We start from the raw sequence: 17,363 nt of genomic DNA on the forward strand, positions 1-17,363 counted from the left end.
TTTATCATTCACCCGTCCTCTCGGATTTAATCACAAAACCTACATGCCTTGGACACTAGAAAGTACAATGGACAGAAAATGTATCGATAGTCATATCAGTAGTGGTAGTTCTGTCAATGGTATGTTAGCTGACTTATTGGATATATATAAACCACAGTAGAAAGAAGAAAGCACTGAGTAAGTTTAATCTCCCATTTAAATATGAAGGCTTTGTATGCATAGTTAATCTTGTGAGTTCCCTTTGGATTAGATCATAAAGATTTTCTCGCTCCCTTTGAGTCAACTAATTGCTGCATAGGGCATGACTTTAACAAACCAAAAAATTCTTCAGTCTACTACAGCTCCACTAAGCAACCACTATGCCACATAACCCTTACCACAAATATCCTCCACTGTTTCAAAGGTTATTCAGTATAGTTTTGGATATATAGCAAAGTATTTACTGCACATCTAAAAGAATGAAAATGCATTTTTAGATTATTTGAGTCACTAAAAAATTATGCTTCAGGTCTACTTGTTCTTTTTCCTTTGCATCTTACTAATTCAATCACCCATTTGACCTCAAACTGTTACTTTAATTTAAAATAAAATGTTATAGGGTGAAAGCAATCTTTATTGTAACTGTTGCTGCTCCTACTACTTTCCACTTTTTACTACGTTCACTAATAATAAAACTCCTTGTCTGACCATAGTAAAATTGGACAAAATTTGGTCTCACTCAGTTCGATTACCACAAGGCTAGATATTACTCATAACTTTCTGGTTGATTCATTTAATCTAACGGTTTGATGTTTACCCTGAGAGTCTCCTCGCTCTCGTCCTCATGAGCAGAGCTAGAGGGTGACGGCGTTGCAGATTTACTTCCTGGAGGTGACGGAGAATTGTGGGTAATGTTCCTGTTTGGGCCGAGCTGTGATGGGTTGATGGTGGACAGTTGGTTTTGCTGGCTCATTGCTGATTGGCTCCTTGGGCCCAGAGCAGCTTCGATTGGCTGCTGACTGGTGGTGAAACGCGAATCGGAATTCACCATCTGCTGCATCTGTGGAAAAAGATGAAGATATGACTTATTTATGTTCTATAGATGAAAAATCTGCAAAGAAATGTACTATGTTACTTAAAGGTGCACTATGAAATTTGTCTCTTCGGGGATGTTATTGCTTTGCCTGGAATATAGAGAGGGTTTCAATGGTGGGTCAACTATCTTACAGTCAATAAGTTTTTAATTTCAAAAAAATACCTTGAAAATGTGCGTTATGGCTTAGTAGCATAATATAAATTGTAATATAAGGCATTATTTAATATCATACTGTGGAACTTTTCAGGCAAAACATCTGCATGAGGACAAGCTGGTGGATGGACATCAGAAAGGTTAAAGAATTTATTTGAGCAACTTTATTAAATGTATGCTTTTACCAATATATCACCAATATATTCCATAGGAGGTAAATAGCTAAATATTTTAAACTTATTTGACATAAATGGTATTTTGAGTTTTGATTTAAAGAAATTATTTTTGCCATTCATTGTTATAGATCTGCAAACCTGAAACCCCTGTATTTTGTAATATTTAATTTACTGAAAACTTTATACATGCTCAAATCTGCTCAAATAAGTTTATGTTTTATGCTGGTATAGCTCATTATATATTGACAGCTTACTGACGTTACTCTAGGCAATGAAAAAAACAATAGATCATTCCTTTTGGTGTGTCTCTGAATCCAAGGACCTATTTTTACAAAAACAATGTTATTGAAACTCATGATTAAAAAAATGCATATATTCAAAGACTAGATATTTTATATATTATATATTATAGAATGTTGCAACAAGAAGACAGACAGTACAATCTCAAATACACTTCCCTCCACGAGGCTGATGATGATGTTCTTATAGAGTATAGAGACATGGTATACAACTTTAAGAGTACAAAATACGACAGTGGTCACAGGTGCAGAGGGGAGATTGAAGCCTTTAGTTTATTCCAGTGTGAATCATCTTTAATGTGTCAGAAAATAGTTTATGCTGGAAATAAAGTGACCAGACAGAACCATCCATTGTTTTACAGCAGCACCTGAGTCACAGATGCAAATGTTTTATAGAAAATGTCAGAAAGACGTAGCTTGTGTAGAGAGACAGGGCCTATCTATTTATGTACTGTACCTCTATATCTTTCTCTAAGTATCAAACTAATCTAACAAATAATATACAGTACTTCTAATGATAACCAGGTCTATGTAATTTACTACAAGAAGTACAGGCATTAAAGGTACACTATGTAACTTCTCTCAGTGAGGGCCCCCCACCTGTTTATTTCCACTATGGCATTAAACTTACCGACTTCTATAGAGACTAGGAGATGCCATCAGGCCAAGTTACAGGTCAGGTCTGTGGAGCGGTAATCTCACTACTAGTAAGAATATGTTTGTTTTTAAAAGTACTTTTGAACAATAAAGGCCTGTAATTGAATAACTGCCTGATAAGTATGTTCAATACCTGTAAAACATTTCAGGCAAAGCATCTCCATGGTAGCTCACCCACCAATAGAAAAAATACTTAGTGCAGCTTTAAATACATCCAGCAAACACTAATCATTTGTACAATTCCAATTCCATGATCATTTAACAATACTGAAAAATATAATATACTGCCTTGTGTTGCTATTTGCCCTATCTTATAACAATTAAAATATTCATTGAAATCTTCAGGTAATTTGTCTGTTATGTATCATTTAGGGCCCACTCAGATGTGTCATTAGTCAAAGATTTTCGGTCCAATTTCTGAGGAAAACAAAAGTTAGAACCTCAACTCTGAACTCTGAACACCCAATTTGCCAAATGTGAAAAGTGAGTACTTTAGAGCAGGGTTGATAGTTTCTTATCGGATGTGGTCTCGATTTGATGCCCCTCTCTAGAAGATGTTACTGAACTCTTTAGGGGCTGCAGTCTCTGTGGTATTTAAACGGAACGAAGAGTGACATTTTTGAACATGGAAAGAGGTTTGAGGCTGATGCTCAAACCGGTGGAAACAGTCAAAAATAATAATTGTGGTTTTGGCGTTGGTCGGGTCAAGGCTTTGGTAAATGTCAAATCAATGCTTGTTAGTCATTTTCATCGCAAATGGTTTACAAGTGAAATTCACAGGGGCAAAGATATTCACAGGTTCACATACTGTACTTTAGTTTGTTTATCTAATAAAATAAATATGCTAAAAGGCATAATATATATTTATGCAGTTCAGGATTCATAAGGTTCATAATATATAACAATTAGTTCATTTTCTTTCATTATGTAGAAAATATGTAAATATTCTAATATGAATGTGTATTTGTGTGTTTGTATAATGTTGTATATTGTGAATTCAAGCTCTTTAGATGTTACTATAAATCCAATGCATTATTGCGAATTAATTAATATATCTCATTACACACTAAGTAACAGCAAAAGCAAAAACTTCAAAATACTATTAGCACTACTACAAAGTACAGGGCAGATTTGAAATGTCATTACATTGAGATTCGATGATAACGTGGGAAACCAAAAACGTGCTGCTGACTAATGCCTCACTCGTGTGACTGATGTGATCTTAGGTTAATTAAGTTGTGGTTGTGACCGACTACATTTCAAAATGAATCTGCTCCAACTCAGAATACTCAGAGATCTCAATGTCCTAAACCAAAACACACATTTTTACTTTAGGTTCATATTTTTATGGGAACAGACACATTCAAGAACGGACCATTTTCACACTGGAAATAAGGTTTTGGCAAGTGAAAATTTTAATCAAAGATGCTGCTAAACAACTTTAACCAAAGAAAAAATCTAAGCTATGCAAACAAACTAAAAATCCATCCTTCAGCAAGACAATTCTGTGGTTTCACAATTCATTCACTATTTTTGAGATACTTGAACCAAGAAATGTACACAGAGTTTTAGCACATGTCTGATGGATCACCATAATATTGTTTCCCTAATAACATTTTCTCTTCTTGTTAAAGTTATTTTAGTGACTGGAATTTAATTTTTTCTGTTAATGTATATTTGACTGGTTAATTATATTATCTGCCCAAGAGAGTCTTGCAAACACACTGAAATGTAGATTTACTAGTAAAATTTAAACCTTATTATTTTCTTTTGAATTCATAAAATCCAATTAGATAAGATTCGCACAGTTAATAGAAACACTAACTTATGTTTCAGTAAATAAAATACACCCCATGTACATCGACCTACTATATAATATAAACAGGCCCTGCCCCTTTAGGTCGAGCTGAGCGGTTGCCTGGTAACCGTAATTCTTGAACCGACAGTAAATGTTCAGAGAAATAAAACAGAGATGGAGGGAGAGGAGGAGGTATCAGGCTTGTACAGAGAAGAGAGAGAGGAAGAGAGTGAAAAGGTATGACTATAAACAGGTAACAACAGTGTATTGTATTAGAAAATGTAGAGGAAACGGGAGTCTAAAAAGGGGGTAAAGTTTGTAAACAATATGCCTCTAAGAAAATAAGGGCCCTAAGTCAATGAGGAAGACTTAAAATATATATGTTTAAACAGAGACATTTGCATTGGTCAATAAATATGAGCAATAGATCAAGCTATATTTTTATTACCCCAATTTTCAGGTTAATAATAAGAAAATAAAATCTATTTGGAAAACAACACCCCATCAATTTCATGTGAGAACATATTTACACCTTATTTTGCCAATAATTGAAGTGCATTGTGAGAAAATGTGACCAATCCACAAAATCCACAACAAGAAGTGTTGGTAAAGACTATTGTAGCCCATACTGACATGAAGTCTTCATAACTTAAGACGAGAATCAAAATCCACACCAAACACAAATCATTTTGTTCTTGTCCTTAACTCAACCTTTCAACATTTTGTCTACGATCTGTTTTACATAACAGACAAAACCAAATCCACCAAACATCTAACCACATGAATGGCGCAAAGGCAAAGCTACAAAGTAGGCCTGTCGTGATAATTACTAAATCAGCTTATCGTTCAATATATGTTAGATGGAACAATAGTTTTGGGCTCAATATTTATCATAGGTACTTTTTCTTTCTACTAATGGGGAATCTTCTGTATTTTTGGAATTCGAAAATATCTGAGCTGTAGAGAGTTGAATAAGTAACTCATTATAGATAAAAAAAATAACTTAAGTGTTTTATTCTGGTATTTATTTATTGCAGTTCACGTTTTTAACCATATTATACATTTAGAATACTTTTTGTGGGATAATGTGTCATAAAATTTGTTTCAGTACTATTGTTTATCGTCTATATTTTCTTCTACAATATATAATACTTAAAAATTTGTTATGGTGACAGGCAAAAACAGAACAAACTTCTGTACGTGTTAAAAAGAGTTGCTAAAAACAATTTGGGAGATATTTCTATTTGATATGACCTAACAGAAACAGACTGAAAGAGCAGAAGTGGGAGGTGAGAAAGTTTCATTTTTAAGTAAAACGAAGTGACTGATGATTTACACTGAGCCACATCTGAATGTCAGCACTAAAAGCAACATTTTCACTTTACAGCGAAATGAAGATTTTAAATATAAGGAAAATGTCACGTCGACTCAGCTCCAAGATTGGCCTTCAAAAAACACTGCCCCGAGCAACAACCTGTTTCTCACAGCGCTCACAGAAACATATAAGAGAGTACGGTTCAAATACATCCATCTTCTGTTCTGTCAGCTAAAAAAAAAACTCATATCAAGCATTTGACAAAAAGTGCTCTCTGTCTTTTGGCTAAATCTAAACATGCACTATAAAACTTGTTGTATATCATGCTCGTTCCTATTCATTGTGGTCTGTGGTTAATTAATTTATCTCTCAACTCAAATTCATTATCCCAGATTTTCAATTTTTATAAAACTTTATATAAAAAACCTCAAGAAATTTGTATTTAAATGTGTTTTTCTTGTGGTATTTTAAGTAATAAAGTAAAATTTGTCTTTCCCCAGTCCAAATATATTGTAAAAGCAGCTCTTCGGATCAAAATGACACCACTGTGTGCTGTCTGCATCTAATTATAAAACATTTTATTGGCAGAACACCAGACAATAACGCTGGTGCGCTGTGCGCATCCTAGTTGTCAGCAAAACTCTGGTCTGCCCTCTGAAAGTTGTGAAAAGCACTTATAAATTCATCAGTGTGCATTAAGAAACTGAGGAATAAGTCTGGACCACTACAAACAATTAAAATTTTAGTTAGTAATATTGGGCATAGGACCTCATTTCCTAGTGAGCCAGAGTGTTGGAAACATGGAGACACTTTTAAAAATATTCCATCCAGTCCTTTTATTTGCAGAAGTCACTGGTGCTAGGCTAGTGCATGTATACATATATCAGTCCGCCGCTGCCAAGCTTTCTTTCAGGAACTACAACTCTCTGCTGCTGCTGCTCAGACATAAATCCTTCAAATGCAAGGTTGGTTTTAATACTAAAATTATTCTATCAGCACAGACATTTACATTGACAGTCTGGTGTAATAACAGATTTTCTTCAGGTGCTTTGTGGAGTGGTTTTTAGTGGCAGGATAACTATGACCATTGACATGCGCTAGCCTAGCACCAGCGACCTCTGCGAATACAAGGACTGGATGGAATATTTTAAAAAGTGTCTCCACACGTCTCCAACACTCTGGCTAATGAGGAAATGAGGTCCTATGTCCAAAAAGAACTCAACACAGTGTCCCTGAACTCACCACAGACAGGGTGCTGGTCATTGGGCCTCCTTCTGGGCTGTACGTTCGGCTGTCTTGTCCCGGGTTCATCCTGGTCATCTCCATGCTCTGCAGCTGGTATGGGTGGTGTGGTCCCGATCCAGGAGGGGGATCCAGGGGGTGGTACTGTCCTGGGCCAGGGGGGGTCTCGTGGGGCAGATGTGAGGGCATCATGTGCTCTGGCAGAGTGGGAGGAGTCAGGGGCGGGATGTTGTAGTCATCGTCACCAACTGGATAGGACTGGAAGAGAAATGGGCAACATTTTTGGTTAATGCATTTTGTAAAACATGGCATTGAATACAAAATGTTTATATTGTATTGGAGTGAATCTATATTAAATTGTTTTATACTGGTCTCTGTGTAGTCAATTTGCTCATTTTTTATGCTGATTTTCGAAGTATTTACTATTTCATGTATATTTTTTACTGTAATACAAATATCAGGCAAATTAAGCAGAATAGATTAAGATCAGGCACATTAATCAGATTTTGTGAGCAACATCTGAAGATTTACTAGACCAACTCTAGGTTACCCTTGAGCATGAAGTAGTATTCCAGTGTTCCTCCATAGTAGAGTCTGTTATGTCTACCACTTCTGAAGCTTTTCTGGCTTTTATATGAGAGCATTGGGTTGTGCAAAGTATTTGTGGTTTGTAACACTTTTATTCTTCTACTTGCTGATAAGTAAAAATAAGGGAAATTTCTCTAAAAGGCGTATCATTAATAAGATCTTACAGTGTTTTGTATGGGATTTTGTGGTTGTTGAAACAGCTACATGAAAATGAAACTCTATTGAAGATCTTTGGTAGATTTCCTCACCTCTTAAAGATAACAGTTGATGAAATAACCACAGACAGTGCAATATGTCCGCAAAAAAAAAAAAGTTCAAATAGAAACATTGCAGCTGCAGTTTTTTTTTTGTCTTACAAACCTTTGTCAGCATTTTTTTTAAATCTGTTGTAGTGTACACTAAAACTGAAAAACACACTGCAAAAGACCAAGTTGGCCCATTTCTGAATAATTTTAAGTTTAAGACCATGTAATAATATTTAAGAAACTATTATTTAGTGTTGAAAATGCCTTTCTATTCTATAAAAATAGTGTTAATCTTCAATGTAGTTACTGAAATTATCATATCGACTCTATTCCTAATAATAATAACTATAACTATTGTCTTTACAGTATGTTTTTTCATGGACAATGGTGCTACCGATTGTTTAGAATTAAGAGAAACCAATGGCCAATAAGTTCTGCTGATATTTTTAGGTTGATATATAGAGTCAATATTGAGTTCCCCAAATTCTATTATTTATTTTACTACAAGCTCACCCACAGCCTTTTTTTCTTTTTTCCTTTATTATTATTATTATTTTTTACCACAAACCTATATTAGAGAGCTGTGTATTCATGTTTTCTGCAGTTATCTCTTCTCACTAGTGTTAAATAAAGCTTTATGTTGACCTTTTAGGTAGGCAGCAGGTTGGCCGATAGCCAAAATGCTAAAAAGTGCAAACATTGGCCCAGTATATCAGCCAACCAATATATCGGTCTACCTCTACTTTACATTACAACTTGATCCCCAAAGCTGACACCCAAATATTAATATAAAACCACAGACAGTTTCAATGAATTTGTATAGTACTACTCAACTCAAATATTTTTTCAGTTTAGATGCTATGACTTACACTATGCCACTGAAACTAAAATGATCACCTGAGTAGTTAATGCTTATATTTCTGTTACCTGCAAGTCATATAATTCTAACTACGAGAACTATATTTGGATTGTCACTCTCAAATATACAACATAAAATGCATTAACACTATCCTCTTTGGGATGAATGGTGACTGTATGCTAATGAATTTTATAAGACAAATGGTGTGGACAGAGAAAGATGAGAGTGAGGGAAAAGTATCTTGGACTAATCTGACAGAGGGGAGGTTTTATAGACACTGACAGCGTTTCTGCTTCGATGGACACACCAGCTCCTAGTTCACTCTTCATCTCCTTATAGTCATCCTCCTCTAATCTTATCCTCCATTTCTCTCTCATCTCTCACTCTTTTCCCCATCTCTCTTTACTCTTGTTCTGTCCCTCTCTTGGCCCTCTATTTCTCTTTGTTGCCTTTGCTCTTAAACCCAAAGCAATATTCAATCAGCAGTGATATGTGATAACTAAGAATAATGCATTTTGTATAAGCTATGAAATATGTTAACAGTCAGGATGATTTTTTAAAATGTGCAAAGCCCTTGTCATATATTACATTTTGCATTTACTCTTTCGCTCTAGTTAAAGAGGGTGGCTATATACTTTGCTAGTCTCAGCTGCCCTGGGTCTAACTAATGACCCAGGGCTAATGAAAACATAGATGCCAGTCTTTGCCAAAGGTCCCTCCAAAAACCACCGATCACACAATCAAGCCTTCACACAGGCAAGGTGGCAAAGCATGAACTAACTAAATGAGATTCAAACCATTAATCTTGTAGTTATAGTGACTGCTCAACCACCTAAGCTACTGTCGCCCATGCACATACCATGCACATCAAGACTAAAAATCTAAGGCTACACTTTGAACAGAAGGCGCAAAAGTGGCGTTGAGTGTTCACTTTTTATTCCACGTTTAGACAAGCGTTTTCAGGAGGAAATCTGTGTGCATACGGTGACATGAAAGTGTGTGGAATTCGACTGGGTATGCATGCTGTCTGGCTCGCCTGTGACAAACTGGTGCATCCAGAATTTGACAGAGGTGATTGCAGATCCTTCTCTGTTCACTAATAGTATCTCTGCATATTCTGTACATTTGTTGGGATGCTTCCAGTAAGTTTATTAGAGCTGTCAGAGCAGCTTGAAGGTCCGACACATGGAAATGATCTGACATGTTTGTTTCTATGTATGTATGTGACATAAATGTGTATGCGACCTGAACACATCTGACCAGAGTTTTGCGTCTTGGGCAATGTAGACGGAAACACTACAGCAAAGCGTATTCAACTTTTCCACTCTGGAGGGTGGTTTCAGATTTTTGGGTTTTTAAGCCCTAAAAACCTCATCACCATCTAAACGAAAGGCACTTCCGATAAAATATTTTGTTGTTTTTACCAGCAAGCGTTCTCCTGTAAACAGGCCCTAATAGTCTCAGTGCTCATCCAAAACAAAAAGAAGTACTGGGCAATATGCAAAATAAAACCACTGAACAATCATTTTTTCCTTATATTTTTAAGTTGTCTTATTAAATACTAAAAGTACACATTAACTCCTCCAACTTAGATTATTCAAAGTTCATGCTTTTACTAACAGGGGCTTGACTGTGGACCTCTTCATTAAAAAGATGTAAGCCCATCATTGTCAGTTAGAACAGACTGAATCCTGATTGAGCTTGATCTCAATTAAAATTTGATCTTATTGCTCTGCCACAACCTGTAACCAAGCCATCGATTTTTGTATTATGTTGGCCAGTAAGGAAATACAGTCTATAAATGTAAATACAGCCGATTGTTTTCATTTAGGGTATTCTTCTTGAGTATGTACAATAGTGGGCCTGTTCTGGTTGTGTTCATGGAAAGATCTTAATACTACATGATGTATTTGTTGACACGGATATTTCATACATGAGATAGAGTTCATGTGCCTCTGCCTCATTCCCTTATATGGTCGTACTGTATAGTGACCTATTTCTATGCTGATGACTCAGGGCACTACATGTAAATGGATGAGAACTGCTGACAATGTATTTTCAATGGGACAATAGCTTCTATCATTTCATTGAGAGGTGCAATTAATTTGGCTGCAGTGACAAAGACATAACTGTGTTTTACAATCATGCACACAAGCCAATAAATCTAAATCATGGTGTACTGTACAGCCATGCTTCTTCTGTCCTTCCAATTGGTTATGCTGTTACATTTCCCAAAACATGCACATACTTTCACTCCTGTAATCCGAGTAAACTGTAGTAATGATTGTTTAAAACTGTGCACAGTTTGTAGTGCGCTGTGTTCTGTCACTGCTCATTTTGTTCAGTGTATATATTTTTTACATTAGTTTTATATGAGAAAATCATTATTCCTAATTGCATTTTCTTTCTGTGAATTGTTATATATCAGCCTGCCCAAACACTACAAGAAGAAATGAGTGTTTTCTCCTACCTGTTACAATAGATTTTTCCATTTTTTATTGTACACTATCCATGTATAAATAAAAAAACACTTCATACCATTTGATATTGTGTATTATGAGCTGCTTTGAAAGAAATATTTGTCTTTTTTACGTTTACTTCAGTAATCTTTCATTAAAATACTGTATCAGAAACTGTAGCCACTGCAGCCTAATTCAGTATATTTTCCTCAAAGCTCTGCTAGATTCCTGAGTGTTGTCTGTCTGTCTCTCCATGTTGAACTTGTGCATAAATTACTCTCTCTCCTCTCCCATTCACTCTGTACAATAGTGTTCCCTCTGCACCGGGGGCTTATAGCACAACTAATGTAGTCGGGATTAAGTTCTTTCACAGCAGCGTGTTCACATTTAAAACACTTCCCACCAACTCTCATTTCTGCTCCGAACATTATACTACTATCAGCTTTTGTCGCCACCAAGGACATGCCATATTACTGTATGCCGATATTTCAAGGTCTTTTCAGAACTTGCTGCTATTAGATTTATGATACTTGTGAGAAGGAAGAGAGCTCATATGTGAACATTCATTTGAAGTCATTTTTAACATGTTCTTTTGTACAATTTCTACAATGCAGTGGAAGAAAGACATTGGAGCATAACATTGTAAAAGCTCTAATTAGAAGGGTTTCACATTAAAGTTCAACTATGTAACTTTTCTACTACTTGCTTGTCATCATGAAGTTATTATTGCTTTGCTTTCATTTAATGTAAAACAAATACCCTTAAAACATCTACTCCTACTGCAGGCTTGCCTCTCCACAGATGTAATCTGTAATTTGGTCATCGTCACCTGTATCTCCATGACGATACATATGTTGTGGAACATTGCAGGCAAAGCAATAACATCTCCTAAGAGATATGTACAACAAACAACAATACATAGTTGTGACCATTTGTACTTCCTACCTGCGTTCTAATTTTATTTTTATTGCAAAATTATGTTCCTCCATTACACTGTCAATTATATTGACTCAGTGTCTGGATACATAGAAACCACTATAATTTAGATTAGCAGCTATGTTTGTCAGGATGTTTCTCTGTTTGCGATTATAAAACTTGATTAGCCTGAGCTAGATAGACAGTAATTTTAAAGATCAAGATTAAAAGGGTAGATTGGATGTAACAATGTATATTTAATCAATAATATCAAAGAAGTTGAAGACGTGTACTGTAAAATATTTGCTCAATTGTTTTAACAAGACAGGACTTTCCACTGATTTTTACACCCACCATTCGCCCACACGAAACGGAAATGTTCTCAATACATAAAAACGGTTTTCTTTTCAAACATAAACGAAAGGAACAGCACATACTTAATAATGTCAAGCAGATAGGTTAACTGATGAGAATGAAAGTAGCACCTGGACCCACCTGCAAATGTACAGTCAGGTTTATGTTCTTTTGTATCACAATGGACTGACTATAGGGACTTTTTTTATTATTATAATTTAAAAATGCAATATAGTTGGTGTAACTTGTAACAAGACTTGCCTAATCATTGATAAGTACTAAAATGTGCACATGTACAGAAGATATAAGATAAAATAGAGTGGAAGATTTCTGTAATATTATATCAAATCATGCGGCTAATATCGTTTCAAGAGTCATCTGCTTTCAACCATATGCCATTCATTCAGTACAGAAGTTATAGTAATTTGGTCCTTCTATGTATATATAACATTGACCTACTTTTGGACCCTGACCCAGTTTTTGGACATTTTGCCATTTTGCAAGTGCAAGGGCAATGTTTCAAAGTCATGTTTCATCACCATACTTCAGTCTAAATATATAGGATAGTGTATGTTCAAATAAAACATCTCTATTTGTGAAAAAAATATGACAGTGTAACTTGAAAAGAGGTGGAAATGTACACTTGGCATGGTATCTTTGATAGAAGTTTTCAAATAAGGATATTTTTCTTAGTTGAGACAGCTGACCTGAATGTGAAGGAAGAGGAAATATCCCAACCAGGACTTTCCAACATAGGGCAACTTTCAATTAGTCTGGTCCTCAAAGACCACATACTTTTCCTACACTATTCAAAGATGTGTAATTTTATGCCCAGGTTTCATCTATCCATCTGCAAATTCAGATAGGTGTGACTGATGACCAAATAAAAAAGCCTAATCCAATTGTATAAACATAGTTGCTTAAGAATAAAAAATAAAAGGGAAAAAATAACAACACAGCATTGAATAACACTGTGGACTACAGCAGAATCAGTGAATAAACACTGTTAATCTAGAGTGAAAAAAGTGAAAATTTGCTCTTCTGTTTCCCATGCGTCACTGAAATAAACCTGATTGCACAGCTCTGTCTGGGTTTGGTCTGAGATGCAGTGGAGGTCACCAGACTGACATTCTCTGTAAATAGAAAATACAAAGAGCACCAGACTAGATCTCTATGTCGCTACATCAGTTTTGTAAGCTGTTTATTATCTTGTTCATGAACTAAAGAATTAAGTTGGGTTGGCATGTCAGAAAACATGCAAAACCACAAAACACAACCACAGAAAGCAGAGTTAATAGTTCAAAATTCTCACCCAGGGCAGTCTGTGAGAGTCAGCCATGTTGCCCTCCCTCCTCCAGTTTTGAGAAGCGTTGTTGGGGGGTGTCCCTTTGGTCATAGGAGGCTGCGGCACACGAAACTGTGGGGCGAGACGAACAAAACAATGGTCAACACATCGTCAGGGGTCACGGAGAGGTCAAAGGTGACAGGGAGAGGTCAAGACAAGGAGCAAGGTCACACAAAAGGTTGCATCTGTGCTTTGTCTCTAATAGTGAAGGCTTTTCTTTGGCCACTGAAACGCAGCTAAATGGACTTGACAGAAAGAGAAGAGAAACATGGTAGACATTATGCAGTACTTATTTCACTAATTTGAAGTTTTGTATTGGAAGAAAATAATATTCTTGCAAAGCCGTGGTCTTGAATTGTAAGTAGGTAGTTCATTCAAGTTCTTATCCTGGTTTAGTTATATTATAGACATGGTTCTGTCCTAATTTAGATGCATTTAGTCTAGGTTTAGTCCAGTTTTTTGTGATATTAAAAACAATAAAACACCTCCAATCAATTAATCAGTATAACTTTATTTATCCTTCAATGCAAAGGAGATCATCTGAATGCCATACAGTGGAACATTCCAACTCCACAAGGACAAGAAGGTGGTGGACCCCTCACAGAAAGGTTACAGAGTGCTCCTTGAAATGTTTTACAATCTTTCTGGATTAGTTTTGAATTAGATTTCTGCAGTTCTGGTTTTCCAGCTTTAAAGGGCCCATGTTGCACTATTTTCTGATCTATAGAGTTGTCTTGTTTCATTCATTGTTTCAACACACAAATCCTGCATATTTCGACTATATTCCTCTCTCACCTCTCTCAAATAAAAAAATACTCTGTTCTACCTTGTGATGTCAAAGTGCTCCATTGTGTTTTAAACTCCATACACCGTCACTAGAATCATTTGGATAATTTTAACACTAGAATTGCCAATCTTTTCTGAACTAAAGCTAAAATGCTGCTGTTAAATTGAAAACTACTGCTTCAGGACATCACAAGGTGGAGCGCAGCATTTTGAACTTTGGAGATGTAGACTAATAACAAGGGTTATTCAAACATGTGTGAATGAAACAAAACACAACTCCAGGGATGCTTTTAATGAGTTGATAACATTATAACATGGTTTAAAGCTCACAAGAGTCAATTCTGTCTAATATAGGACTTTAAGTAGGACTCTACATAGGACTTTAAATCTTCTATAGTCCTGGTTTTGTTCAGGTTGTTTTTAGTCATCTTGTATTTCCTTCTGAGTATGAATTAGATTAACATGAACTTTCTATAATAAAGCATCAATTATTGACAGTCTTCAATAATGAATGTTGTTTTTTAATGTTGTGGAGCGGACATTTATTTACAGAAAGAGACAGAGACAGAAAGAGGTACGAGGAAAGAAGAGGGAGGAAGTAGGAGGTAGGAGGGGTGGGGTAGTAAATAAATTGCTTGTTGGTTCCCTAAGCAACTAATCCCTGATAAGAAAAGGTTACATGGAGAGCGGCAAGAGGAAGACAAACATATAAAACTAATCATTCATACAGGACGAGAGGGAGAGAGATTACGTTTAATTTCACTATTTGTCTGGTAAATGGAAAGAGTGGTGTGCTTTTATAACACAATTTTAAAAAACAGACCAACTGACATTAATTTTATCTTATGGTTAATTTTATGAATAACCTAATAATAAAGTTTCCATGGTTACACTACAGAAATGACAAGTTGGAAGATGGGTATTGATGTGTCCCACAGTGGCATCAGGCGTATGTATCTCGATCACACTGTAAAAAGAAATGAACTAAGGGAGTGCGAAGTCATAATTAGAGCAAGTGTCAAATAATGCTCATGGTGCTAGCAGTTATAGGGGTGAATTTTGAGCCTAGTCCACAAGGAAAAGGAATTTATTTACCAAAAAATAGCAAAACACCAGAATCATGTAGCAGGTTAATATGAACATTTTAAGACCAAAATGACAAAGCTCAAGGCAGCAGTTACAGAGAGAGGAGTGACTTTTCCAATGTAAAGTCAACTGGAAACAGTGAGTGGAGTAGGAAGTACCCCCATGAACACTTCCTATTTGGAACACGGCGACTAGAGGGTTAGCTATGTCCATTTATATATACAGTACATGATGTATGATCTAAAAAGAGACAAGAAGACTGCACCAAAATATGTATCTTTCCCATATCATACCTATAAAGCAGTACAATAATACAGAACAACAAAGAAAGCTGCACTTATTCCAAACAGAGCTGCATGTCTAATTTTGTATATCAAATCCTCACCTTATACACTATTCAATTATAATTTCATCAGATGCTTTTATATTCCCTTTACATTGTGGAGCTCTTGTGTAGCCACTGTCCCATTTACATATAAAAAAGCTACATGGACGAGGGTCACACTGAGAGGGATTGGCCACATTCATCACAACAACCTCTGTGACTTTATGGAAGCAATGGTTCTTCAATAATAAAGCCATAAATTCAGTTTCCACACACCACTCCCTTCTCCTTATGACACCACGCAATGAATAAAACATCAAATCATGGATCCCTATATGGAAGAGTATTCTCTATATTGTACCATATGAATAATGTATCCACTGGTGTTTCTTATTAATATGGCCTATAGTGCATACAGGGGTAATGTTCTACTAACAAAACACTACAAAGTACAATAAGGGTCTTGAACAGTTGATTACTACTCTAATAAGAGGGGAGGACTAGTAAACTTACTGTCTAGGGCAATGAAATAAGTTTTAATCAAATCGTGATCCAATTGTTTCAAATAGTCAACAGCCAATTCTCTGGCAATAAAAGCATGCGGTTTGGAGCAGAGTTTGGCTTTTGGAGAAAAACACTGGACTATAATTTTGTGTTGTAATGGCACTGACAAATGCCTGTAATATAATAATCAAATTGGAAATTGTGCTTGATGAAAACAAAATAAATAATCTGAGTATACTTTTAGCAGAAATATGATTCAGTCTTATTTTAAGAAATTAATTTATGTTTCCCCTAACAGAATCTGGAATTTCCCCATTGTTGGACAAATAAACTATTGAATAATGTATTGCATGATATGATTTTGTGAATAAGAAGCAAAAAAAAGTATATTTCAACTGAGTTCAGTTTCACAGTTTGAAGATATCACACATTTAAAGGGCTATGTAAAATCAGTGCTGTTTCACAAATCTGTGCAAGTGTGTCTGACTAAGAGTTGCTAACAAGCTACTTTGATAGTTTTCTTGAATACAGCTACAAAGGTGTTTAGAACTGAAACTAATAAGTGTTTAATAAACTAACATATAGGCCTAAGCATGTTTGGATATGTTTACTACTAGATACTAGAGAAGTTAGGACTGTGCTGTCAAAGAATTTCCAAATAGATAAAAAAAATAATAATAATATGACAAAGAAAGCCACACATATTATATTGTACTGAAAGATCATGCATTGTTATTACACTTTTACTAGACATTCACCACCGCTTTTTCCATCAACTCTAAAATATAACAAACAAAATGTGGGTGATAAAAAACACCATTTCTTTTTTAAGTCATAGTAAATAGTAAATGAATATATTTTTCCATCAGTTCCATCAATAAAACACCTCTAGGTGCCTTTTTTAAAAACCCATTTCTATCTTGGAAAGGTAAATCTCTGGCTGTCTTCACTGCAGCAGTTTGTCCAAGAAAACAGATAGAAAATCATTGTAATGCTTTATGTGCCTGAGGTCCGCAGTAAGTGATATTGATTTGTGAAACTGGATGGGAAGAAAAGTTTGCTTGATGCATCTGGAAATAACTGAAGACAGAAATAGCAAAAGGTGAGCTCAAAGACACGGAAAATAATCTCATAGGAGAATATAGGCTGTGCAGGGAGAGCTAATGATGCAATGAACAGAAC

At 35.6% G+C, this 17,363-nt stretch overlaps 1 protein-coding gene across 1 annotated transcript in view; it reads right to left on the minus strand.

Moving 5' to 3' along the window:
- Nucleotides 1-17,363, minus strand: part of tox (thymocyte selection-associated high mobility group box) — a 43,438-nt gene that overhangs the window by 7,198 nt on the left and 18,877 nt on the right. Inside the window, exons 3-5 of the mRNA XM_055152148.1 lie at nucleotides 13,448-13,552; nucleotides 6,716-6,973; nucleotides 797-1,039 (exon numbers count right to left, since the gene is read on the minus strand). Coding sequence (XP_055008123.1) covers nucleotides 797-1,039; nucleotides 6,716-6,973; nucleotides 13,448-13,552 — 606 coding nt within the window. The remainder of the gene's footprint in view (nucleotides 1-796; nucleotides 1,040-6,715; nucleotides 6,974-13,447; nucleotides 13,553-17,363) is intronic.

The sequence above is a fragment of the Boleophthalmus pectinirostris genome, unplaced genomic scaffold, assembly GCF_026225935.1.
Source record: "Boleophthalmus pectinirostris isolate CB_2022bp ecotype Guang Dong unplaced genomic scaffold, ASM2622593v1 HiC_scaffold_16, whole genome shotgun sequence".
NCBI lineage: Eukaryota > Metazoa > Chordata > Actinopteri > Gobiiformes > Gobiidae > Boleophthalmus > Boleophthalmus pectinirostris.